This window comes from Malus sylvestris, chromosome 17, assembly GCF_916048215.2.
Source record: "Malus sylvestris chromosome 17, drMalSylv7.2, whole genome shotgun sequence".
In the NCBI taxonomy this organism is placed as follows: domain Eukaryota; kingdom Viridiplantae; phylum Streptophyta; class Magnoliopsida; order Rosales; family Rosaceae; genus Malus; species Malus sylvestris.
Genome location: NC_062276.1, coordinates 31,079,769 through 31,091,788, shown reverse-complemented (window position 1 = coordinate 31,091,788; position 12,020 = coordinate 31,079,769). Strand labels below are relative to the sequence as shown.

The following is a 12,020-nucleotide window of genomic DNA, read 5'->3' as shown; positions in this document are numbered from 1 at the left end:
AAAATTAATTAACTAATTAATTAATCTTGACCATTCTTCAATTAAACCATTTAATTGCATATCCATTTCATTTAATTTCTTCACTTTCATCCTTACTCGGTGTACGATCCATTAGGTTCCATTTAGCGAGGTAGTGGGCGATTGTTACTCTTAACGATCGATTGTGAATTGAAACCACATTTCAATTCTCCCTTAAAATTAGTGTTTGCTAATCATCAGGGCTTCCACAAACCATGAGTGACACCTAGCAGCATGTCATGGTTACCCAAGCTAAGTAGAATTGGTTGGAGAACCTATCCAGTTACAACTACAATGCAATACGGTCATTCTCTAATACAATACTCTTAATCACATTGTTTAAGTGATAGTTTGTTTCATGTCTACTATCCAATGTGATACATCTCCATATGATTCTTTTGAATAAGATTTGGAACAAACTTCCTAAGTCATATTCATATGCTTTGGCCAAAGACTCTCGAATCACATCTTAGAGTATTCTCCTTCCACCATGGAAGGTTAGAGATCCCTTGTTGTGCATTCATATGCCTACATGACTAGATAGCTTGACCCCAACAATGCCGTGGACACTCCAATGGAATGCCTTTGACATGATCAAAGGTCAAGGACCTAACCATTAGACATCTATGATGCCTCAGGTCGAAGGACTACTTTGCATATTGCAACTCTCGAGTTCTTACATGACATGTATGTTCGAACTCTCTTTTGATCGTTGTTCAGTGTACTCGATCACTCTTTCGAGCACCTATGTGTTTGCCTTAGTGTCCAACACTAAATGACTTGAGACTAGTCATACTCACGCTTGAGTCGACATAACACATACTAACCTTAGCGGATTGTCAATGCTCAATTGGCAATCCTATGGCTAGGAACGTTTTAGGAATGAACATAAGAGAAAGGTCTCGATAATCTAACTTACTTAAATCACTTATCTCTTAGATCAAATACATTCCTTGGATTCCCTTATTGTTTAAACACATGATACAATAAATAGTGATTAACAATAAGCTTGGCCCTTCATTAAACTTATAAAGGTTTAATACAATAAGTATTCCAAAAGCTATTACATCAAATGAGTGGCTTTGTGGGCATACTTCCAACAGTCCCAATGGAAAATATGGGGCAATAACTGAGGGTTCTCCTTGCGCACCCTCACATAGTTTTTGGACCTTAAACAACCAGATCTACAAAATTTAAAGCAATAATGTCAATAAGTTACAAAGGAAACGAATGCAAAAGTGTGTTCAACTTATAACAACTAAATAAAAGGGAAATTGCCTGAAAAATATACGGAAACCCCCTCAAGTTATAGGAGTCTTGGATTCCACCCCCTGGTTTCTCTACAACTTTTTCTTTTACAACCTTGTGGCGTGTCAAAGTGGCAACGGATATGCTTGGCACCAACACCTGGAATGATACGGATCGAGAGGGATATGTCTCCCATTCTTCTTCATCATCTACCAACTAAAGCAGGTGGTAGTCAATAGTTGACTCATTCTCTTGCCCAAAACAACTAAATGGGCAAAGTATAGTAGGCTGAGCTTATACGTATCTTCTAGATGTTGGCACATGTTGAATTGATCCTCCAATTGTTTCAAGGTTATCTTTTTCTGTTTTGTGGTGGGGGGGGGGAATCCTTCGAAACTGAGTCCCATCACCAAACATAATTCGCGGCTCCTGAAAGTCGTAACATGTTCCCTAAAAAGGAAGGAGATGGAACCATCACTCACTTTATCCTTAATAGCCTTAAGGATAGTGTAGTGAGTGAGCTGCCTGAACCAGTCAATGTAGTCCACATCAACCCAGTGGTCAGAACACGAAGCCTCAAATATTACCTAGATACCCCGAGGCGTATGACAAATAGGAGATGGTTGCAGGAAACACCTCATTAGGTGGACACATGAGTTCCGTTGAAGACGCATATTTGACTTTCGACCTGCAATATTTAGAACATAAGAAAATCAATTAAATAAGATAAGCATGCACACAAGACGTGCACAATATATGCATATTGTCTAGCCAAATTAAACGAGTTCATCAACCAAATACAACCAAGTATGGCCAACATCAACGCGTGCACAAACTATGCACATAGTATCTACCAATTCATGAACAAAATTCAATCGAATATTTGCAGCAATATCAAAATGATATGCAAAGAATATACATATAGTATGCACAAATTTAACAAATTCATGAACCAAATTCAAAGCGTGCCCAACATATAGACATGCAAGGATTATGCACTCAGTATGCACGAATTGATGAACATGTTTCAATCAATTAATTTCCACCAACCTCTAAACCACAAGCATAACATAAATTAACATAAAGAACTTAACAGTACAAAACACTAATTTGCACAAAAAACACAAAATTCCCAATTTTACAATACCTAGGTTCAAATAATGAAATTTCATTTCAAAGCGTACCTCTTTTTGGATTTTTCCATTGAAATCTTTTGGAAATGATGTACAAATGCTAGGGTAGAAACTTTTTCAAATATTTTGAAAGGATGTGCAAATGAACATCACACCTCCTAAATATATAGAGTGGACATAAAAGGTTACGTTGGTCCAAAATTGGGGTGGAAAAAGTGTTGCATTGGCTTGAAATGGGGTGGAAAAGGTTGCATCAATAAAAAATGGGGTGGAAAAAGGTCTTGCCATCTGGGGTTAGGGTTCTTAAAGCTAAGGGTTGGGCGCTATAGATTTTTGAACAAGGGGGAAGAAATGCTGACTTGGATTTACAAATGAACCCATTTAAATATAAGGGCAATTAGGTCATTTCAAGGTGTAGAAAATCCTATTTTTGTCTAATTGTTATGCATCGCGTATCCATCGGATGTGCATCAGGTGTGCATATTTGAAATGTCCTATTTCTGTCCCAAGATTAAGTAATTGTCCTATTTCTGGATATTCCCCAACAAATTAAGAAATTTTTGCTTGCAAGCACCAGCTTTAAGCAAGGCTTGCCTTGGCACTAAGGCCATCTCCAATCGATCCGACCAGAGGGCCATTAGGCCGAAACTAGCCCAAAATGACATGAAAACCATCTCCAACCGAAGGCTAGGCCAAAGGGCTCGTGGGCCCCATTAAGCCACAATTAGATAATCGAGCCAATCAGCTGGCCCACACCAGCTAGCTAGCCCCTGCCGGTCTAGCATTTTGAATCCCAATGGCTACTTGCTGACGTCAGCTAGCCGTTAAATTTGAATATTTTTTTTTTTACAAATTTTTTTTCCTATAACTACCTAAGCCATTAAACAACATTAAATAACATTAAGTAACTTTAAACAACATTAAACAATATTAAACAATATTAAATAGCATTAAGTATCAGTAAACAACATTAAAATATATATATATATATATATATATATATTTAACAATATGAAACTTAAACAACATTAAAAAAAAACATTTCACAATATAAAACTTAAATGCCTACTCCATGCTTCTTTTGGCCTAAAGATGTGCAACAAGATTCTGTTGTAGGTACTTATTTGTAGCATGCGAACGTATCATCCTATAGCGCCTCATGTACTCATTTAAAAAGATATTACTAGTTCTTGGATTCAAAGGCAAATTAGGCCCATTATATATTTTTGCACAAGCCCTTCTTGACCTATTTGGATCATCTTGGTCGTCATCAGACTCTCCAGCAGTATACCCATCTCAATCATCCTCCATAATCATGTTGTGTAATATGATGCACAACATCATGGAGTTCAAATTTTCTTGACTCCACCCTCTTGCCGGTTCGTTAATGATCTTCCACTGTGCTCGTAGAATACCGAACGCTCTCTCAACATCTTTTCGGTATGCCTCTTGGTGTAAGGTAAACCACCTTCGGCGTCATCCGCAGGGTTTGCAATTGCTTGGACAAGTGCCGCCCACTTTGGATAGATACCATCTATAAAGTAATACCCCATGTTGTACTGACGCTTGTTGACGTAGTAAAGTTGAGGTGATTTACCCTTCGTCAGGTTATTAAAGAGCGGTGAACGCCCACGAACTGTAATATCATTTTGGGATCTTGGGACTCCAAAGAAAGCATGCCAGATCCATGTGTCAAATGACACAACCGGCTTTAACACAATAGTTGGTTTTCTCGATCTTCCAGTAAAGCCTCCTTGCCATCCGATGGGACAATTCTTCCACTGCCAATGCATGCAATCTAATGACCCTATCGTGCCCGGAAAGCCATGGTCTTCATCTTTACGAAGGAGTTGATCTAGATCTGCTTGATTTGGTTGACGGAGGTATTCCTCTTTGTAAAGCTAAACAACTGTGTGACAAAATACAGCAAGATTATCAAGGCATGTAGACTCAGACATACCATATGTACCATTCATCGCATCAGCTAGGGAGGCATAGGCCAACATTTGGAGTGCAATAGTAGCCTTCTGATGAGGTGAGAAACCAGGGCGCCCTGATCTGTCCAATTTCTGTCAAAAGTATTGATTGATATGTTGGACATCATGAAGTAAACACTCGAAGACATGACGCCTCATCTGGAAGTGACTTCTAAAATCCTATTCGTTGTACACCGAGTTGGGGTTGAAGTAGTTGTTTATCAGATTTTGATACGCCATCTTTTTATTTCGTGGCTTGTAGCCGCGACTAGCAATAGAGCCACGATATTAAGGTTGTTCTTCAGTTGCCTCACACGCCATGACCTCAACCATGGTTGCCATTTATGGTGCATTGCGCAATGCTTCGTCTTCTTCATCGAACTTCTCATCTTCTTGTCTCATCTGCTCCCATTTATCTTCCAATTCGGAATTGGATGAGGACCCCCAGTTGGAATCCAAAGAAGATACAAAGTTGGAATTCATTGCAAACTTGAACTGAATGAGATTGAATTGAAAGCGATATTGGACAAGCAAAGCTGAAGGTGTGTGAATTATAGGTCAATATCCACCCTATTTATGGACATTGGGAGCTAAAGATAAGAAGTATCACGCAGATTAAAATCCTATCTACAATTCCTACAACCAATTACATCTTGACACGTGGCACTTGAAATCCTGTCTAAAAAATTATTGAGATTACGTATTGACAAGAAATTTACAAAGTTACTCATAGATTGACACGTGGCACTCAAAGCTTGAGACGTAAAATTATTGAGATTCCTTATCGACAAGAAATCTGCAAAGTTACTCACAGATCGACACGTGACACTTGAAATCCGAGACGTAAAATTGTTGAGATTCCAACTCGAAAATTCTTGACATTCCATCTCGAAAAATTATTGAGGTAGTTTTATTTAAGTAACCATATTAATTCAATTAAAATAATAAATTATGTTTGGCCCTTTGGCCCCCTCGGTTAGAGATGGTTTTTTGTTACCGGGCTATGTTTGACCTATGGTCCTCTGGCCCTTCAGTTGGAGATGGGAAGAAATATGGCGTCGCACTGTTCATTAAAATATTAATTTCTTGGAGGGCTATAGGGCTAGAACGAGCTCTCTGGCCAACCTTCATTGGAGATGGCCTAAGTTGGGTATATTAGGACCTACTAATTGCCCTTCAACTTTTAGGCGGTGAAGCAGTGTTTTTGAGTTTTGGGCAACATTTGTTCCCCTTACCTTTCAAGCTAGAATTGCTCTATTGAAGTACAAAAATTGGGGGTGCATGGGAAGCTGCGTTAAGGTGTTTGTGGATGTGGTGTTGGTGTTTGATGGTATTTATGGAAGAAAAGTGGGTGACATTAATTTTTTTCCAAACACATTAAAGATACAAAGCAATTTAAACTTACCAAAGCACGTTAAAAAAATTCATAATAATTCATTTACAAGTGTGAAAAATGTGAAAAAAAAAATGCAAACACTCTTGATTGCATCCTTTGTAATTTGACGATGGGTACATCGTCATTTGAATTTTTAAAACCATACAAACCCTCACAAATTGTGTTTTTAGGGGGAGATAAAAATAAATAAATATTCATAATAATTAATGTACAAGTTGAAAAATGTGAAAGAATATATAAACGCTTGTGACTGCATCCTCTACTCTTAGACAATGGTTACGTTATCGTTTAGATTTTTAAAACCCTCCAAAACATCATGAATAGTTTCTTTGTTTGTGCACAAAATTAATAAAAATTAATGTAAAAGTGTGAAAATGTAAAAAAAAAACAAAAAAATACAATCACTCGTAATAACAAGTTTTACAGCTTTCATGCAGGGCTCAACTTCAAAATGCGACACCATTATCCATAAACCCTAGATTTATATTTAACCATTGATTGTTGTTTACACTCTATTCTTCTCATAGGATTTCATTTTTCAATTTTATTTTTATTTTTAAAAACATGATATTTAAGCGGATGCAGAAAACTCAAGGGCTCGACTTCCTTTATTGTGCACAAGGTTCTAAAAGACACTAGGCACTAGTCGGGCGACAGGCTGGGGCCTACCACCTAAGCAGCTAGGCAGGGCTTAGGCGGGCATCTAGGCGGACTAGGTAAATGCATTATGTTTCATGTAAATAAGTATCTATTTAAACTTAAAATATATATAATTTCATCATAAACTACAAAATACAATGGCATATATATTATGAAATATTGGACCATAATGAAAAAATGGGGAACAACCATATAATGTGTGTTCATTTAAGTATTCAGCAAGTCTCTTACAATTTATTAAGAAAAATAAAATGCAAAGTCATCTAGTTTCTGTCTAAGTGAGTCACAACTTCGGCAAGTACCTAGAAGGGTTTGGACTGACTAGGTGGGTGCCTAGGCGGTCTAGGTGAGCGCCTCAGCAGGTCTAGGCGCCCTTTCTTAATTTTCAAGTGCCTAGGCATTAATCGAGGCGGTGGCTAGCCGCCTAGCGCCTAGGCGGCGCTAGGTGGGGATTTTTAGAACAGTGATTATGCATATCTTTGAACATTTGATATTTTGTAGTAATGGAATAATGTTTTTTTGATTAGGCTCTTATTTTGGTCTATGTGATACTTGAAGGACAAATATGTTTTTATGTTTTGAGGTAATATTTATGTGACAATGTGGTATGCAGATACTAATTTAGTATTATGTTTTTCATTTGATTATTTATTGATTTAATAAATATTTTCTTTAAGGGTAAAGGGATGGGTCACATTATCCATTTATTTTAACAATGTTACACGACACAACCGTTAAGCTATTAGATATGTTACAAAAATGACATGAACACAGAAAACACGATATCAATGCCACATCTAGTATTTCTAATGAAAAAAAATTGGCTTAATTAATTAAAACTTGTGTAATATATGAATTTTCCTATGATAATTAAAATCATGTGATGTTACACGTTGGCCTATATACGAATATCATGCTCACCTTATCATCAATTTAACCTTAGACTAAAATGGTAAAAATTTGAAGGGTTATTTTTGTATCAATAAAAAAAATCTAAAAATATAAAAATGTGAACATATGATTCTCCATAAAACTCGAAACTGACTGGATCGCCTTGCCGGTTTCTTTGATAGCTAAATATGTTGTGGTTGTGGAACTCCAAGTTTATTTAGTACTGTTGCACTTTGGCATCCTATGTGGTAATATGTTTATTAATTGAACCTTGACTTACCAGGCCATAGGGATTTGGAGTTTGATTTAGTTTTGCTCTCAAACTCGTGGTGTTATTTCCTCTGTATATATACGTGAGAACAATTCTTGTGGAACAAAACTGCCAAAATGTCTCAGGGGCATGAAAGTGAAGCTCCTGAAGATAGGGTGGTCGAAATCCTGTCCAGGTTGCCGCCCAAGTCTCTGATGCGATTCAAATGCATACGCAAGTCTTGGTGCACCCTCATCAATAGTCCTCGTTTTGTGGCCAAACACCTCAACAATTCCGTGGACAACAAACTATCATCCTCCACGCGTATTCTTCTCCACCGTTCTCAGACGCCCATTTTCCCTTACGACAGTTGGAAACGAGAATTTTTCTGGTCCATGATTAATTTTTCCATTGATAGTGATGAGAGCAACCTTCATTATGATGTTGAGGACCTAACTAATGTACCGTTATTGCAATGGGAAGACCATCATGAAGTAGAGATTCACGGTTATTGCAATGGGATTGTCTGTGTAACAGTAGGGGAATATTTTTTTTTGTGCAATCCAGCAACGGGGGAATTCAGTCAACTTCCCAATTCACGCCTTCTTCTACCCCTTCCCAGGGGAAAAGGAAAATTTGGATTGGAAACGACCGTTAAAGGATTGGGATTTGGCTATGATTGTAAAGCTAAAGAATACAAGGTTGTGCGAATTATAGAAAATTATGATTGCGAGTATTCAGATGGTGAAGAAACATATATTGAACATACTGCTCTTCCTCACACGGCTGAGGTATACACAACAACTGCTAACTCTTGGAAAGAGATTAAGATAAATATATCAAGTAAAATATTATCATTGTATAGCTATCCCTATTCTTGTTCAGTGTACTTGAAAGGATTTTGTTATTGGTTGTCAAGCGATGACGAGGAATACATATGTTCATTTAATTTAGGTGATGAGATATTCGATAGGATAGAATTGCCTTCTAGGAGAGAATCTGGTTTTAAGCTTGATGGTATTTTTCTGTATAATGAATCAATCACTTATTATTGCACTAGTTACGAAGAGCGTTCCAGATTATTTGAAATATGGGTAATGGATAACTATGACGGAGTTAAGAGTTCATGGACAAAACACCTAACAGCTGGACCCTTTAAGGGCATTGAGTTTCCATTGACACTTAGGAAACATGACGAGCTTCTTATGATTGCCTCCGATGGAAGAGCCACCTCTTATAATTCTAGTACCAGAAATCTCAAGTATCTTCATATTCCTGTTATTATCTATAGGAATCGGGTGATAGATTATGCGAAAAGTATTGTTCCAGTTAAGCGAGTTGAGGGCAAAGCTCCATTTTCTCCTATTTAATTTGTATGCTTGATATACTGCTTGAGTTTGCACCTTCAATTTTTTTTTTGTGGCCTTTGAACTGTCTGCTTATCATGGACTGCCTTTCGTTTTTGGGCTTCTCACATTTTGTAATGTGATTAAGTGTATGATAACTATTTTTTAAAGTTAATTAATACTAAGAATTCCGTTATCTTTTCATTTTTTTTCTTTAGAATTCCCTTCTTAAAAAGCTAATAACTTTTAATCATTTAACATAATCAAATTAAACCTTCTAGCTAGACCTACATTTGTGTCGTGTTTCTCATATTCATGTCGTTTTCGTGACATACCAATACCTTAACTGGTCGTGTCATGTAACAGACATTAAAATGAATGGGTAGTATAACTCGACTCGAACTCGACCTGCTAATATTAACGGGTAATAAGACCCAACCCATTACTCGTTAAGAAAATATATACGGAAGACAAAATGGTAAATTACATTTTACTACCTTAACTTTGTGTTGCATAACAATCTCATCTTTTAAACATTGCAATGTCATATATCAACTTAAGAATCCATTGCAATGTAATAGCTCCGTTAGCTTTTTTGTCAATTTTTCTATTAAATGCTAACGTGGCAGATGTGGATGCAAATTTCCGCCGTCTTCTTCTTTAAGGAAAATGCACCTACAAAATAATAACACCTAAGATCAAGGCCAAGAGCCTCACGCGCCCACGATGAATTGGGGTGATTTGGCCAAAGAATTTCTCATGCCAAAGTTAGAATTTGAGAGAGAGTGTTTAGGGAATTTTAGGGAGAGAATGAACTTAGCTTTTTGGTGGATAAATGAGACTATATACATGGGTGTGGCAGACCCTATTTCAAGAAATAAGGACTGGCCACTTATGGTGGGTTTTTCTAATATAATTGCAAGCTATTATGTTAAATAATATCTTGCAATTAATTTGGTAATTAATCCCAATCAGAATAGAAAAATTGGGAGTTACCTTTTGAGTGGAGATTTGATGAGGAGTGATGAGAGGGTTTTGAATAAATATCATTTTGATCACCTTTGACTCTTCCTTGATTGAGCTGTTATTGTTCGTTGCTTGTGCGTGGGAATCCCGGTGTGCCTTGAGGGTAATTTTGTCTTTTTTACCCAAAAGTCCACATGTTGCCTCCATAATTTTGTTGATTATTTTTTACTCCACAAATGCCTCCACACCTGTTAGGCTGCTCGCAGGAGAGGGCAACAAGTGTAGAGATCTTCTCTTGCTTTAGGAAACTTAGGGTTGTTTCCTATTTTGATGTAGATTCCTCTTTAATTGGAAATTAGATTCTTCTAGGAAAGGGAAATAAATCACTTCAAAGTCTACCTTAAGTAGATGATTAAATCAACTTCAGAGAGTAATTTATTCTACCCTACAAGAGAGAGAAAGCTAGAGGACATTTGTTCCTACTCTCCTAACAATCTTCTACACCTGCCCATGCAAAGGACCGTCTTTCGTTGCTTTCTTTGCCTTATTTGTGCCACACTAAGGTAAGAAAAAAATAATTTTCCTTGTCTTCTTCTTGGATAGTGCTGTCACGAGGCAGCCGCCGAGGTGGTGCGACATGTCGGCTAACAGGGGCCAAGAGTTGGCTCGGCATAGGTCAAAGAGGTGTTGTGGCAGAAATCACTACTTGGGTTGCTCGGCTTGGCTAAAGCTAAGGGATGATTGAGAGAAATGAGGAGGTCGTGGGCCTCTTGAGCTGTTGGAATGTTGGGCATGCAGGCCTTCTGCTTGCTGACCTGAGAGAAAAAAATGAGGGAAAAGCCAGTATGGGCTTAACTCCCCTATTGAGTATTGTGAATGGCGTTGGCTGCTTAGTCTTCTTCACTGGGAGAATGATAGGCTGCTCTTGAGATAAGAGATGAAGAGGATCAAGGCAGATGCATTGGCTCGTCTGATTGCTGTCGTGGAACTTACTACAAATGAAGGTGGAAATAGGAGATCTTCCCAGCCTGCTTAAGAGATGCCTGTTGAGAAAACAAATCAAAGATTTCCTCCACTACTCGTGAGGGTCCGTCTGCTGCCGAGAGGCTTATGATTGATTTAATTCCTCCAAAAGAAAGAAACACAGGGTTGCTAGATTTGAGCTAGTGATGCCTGCCATGCAAAATATGGCTAGTACAATTCCTGACAGGATTACTCAGGGTAGGGGTTCCGTCTTGCCTTCAGTGTTGAAATTCATGCCGAGGCGTCTGTCGGGAACTAAGTCTGGTTCACCTTCCAAGAGGCTTGACACTATGAAGAGAGATAAGGTGGACTTTGTTGCTAAAGTGGTGCCAAAACGTGCTCACCTTGCTGATTCGCCTGCTGAGAAAGAAGAGACTACTCGAGTGGGCAGTTGTGAGAAATCCACCAAGCCTGCTTGAAGACATAAACGCGTGTGCTAAGCTTATTGATGGCGCCAAAAGGGTTGTATGCCCAATCCCCTTTGAGAAGCATACGACCAAATATAGAAGGACTACTTTGCTTGCTATGATGCAGAAAGCAACGATTTTCGCAACTGAGTCTATGCTACTTGACTAAGAGGATACTAAGGCTACCAAGGAGGTGGTAAAGGCTATGGCAACTGACCTATTCCTCTATCGAGAAGATCTAAAGGTTGGAATATGAGCTCGTCGTTTTGAGGGATCTAATAGCTTTGCCCTAACTTTTCTGCAGCTTGAGATCGCTCGCCAAGAGATCGTTGATTTGAAGACTAGGCTGAACGCAATCCAAGTTAACTATGAAAATGTAGAGAATGAGAATGGATGTTCCATACCTCAGGTTCAAGATCTTGAGCGTGCCATTTCTGAGCTTCATTATGCTATTTACGCAAAGGATGAAGAGTTGATTGCTACATATAATCAAGTGATCCTCTTCAAGAAGATTGTCGACAGGTTTGAACCCCAAGTGTTGGAACTCCAAGGTGCACTGAAGATCAATGAAAGTATGAAGAAGGAAATAGATGAGTTACAACACGTCCGTGTGGGTCTACTCAAACATAATGAGCAACTGAGGGTCAGAAGGTGAGGCTTGAGGCTTCGCTGGTTTAGAGTCAGGCCAATTTCTACAAGTTGGGTT

At 38.2% G+C, this 12,020-nt stretch overlaps 2 protein-coding genes across 3 annotated transcripts in view; both read left to right on the top strand.

The window, feature by feature from the left end:
• Window positions 1-9,122, top strand: part of LOC126611473 (F-box/kelch-repeat protein At3g06240-like) — an 87,331-nt gene extending 78,209 nt beyond the window's left edge. Inside the window, exon 2 of one of the 2 annotated variants that reach the window (XM_050279765.1) lies at window positions 8,274-9,122. In XM_050279765.1, coding sequence (XP_050135722.1) covers window positions 8,274-8,942 — 669 coding nt within the window. In that variant the 3' untranslated portion in view covers window positions 8,943-9,122. Of the gene's footprint in view, window positions 1-7,768 lie in introns of both variants that reach the window. The other variant, XM_050279764.1, reaches the window with a different exon arrangement.
• LOC126611474 (F-box/kelch-repeat protein At3g06240-like) overlaps window positions 7,515-12,020 on the top strand; it is a 137,626-nt gene continuing 133,120 nt past the window's right edge. Inside the window, exon 1 of the mRNA XM_050279767.1 lies at window positions 7,515-7,768. Coding sequence (XP_050135724.1) covers window positions 7,710-7,768 — 59 coding nt within the window. The 5' untranslated portion in view covers window positions 7,515-7,709. The remainder of the gene's footprint in view (window positions 7,769-12,020) is intronic.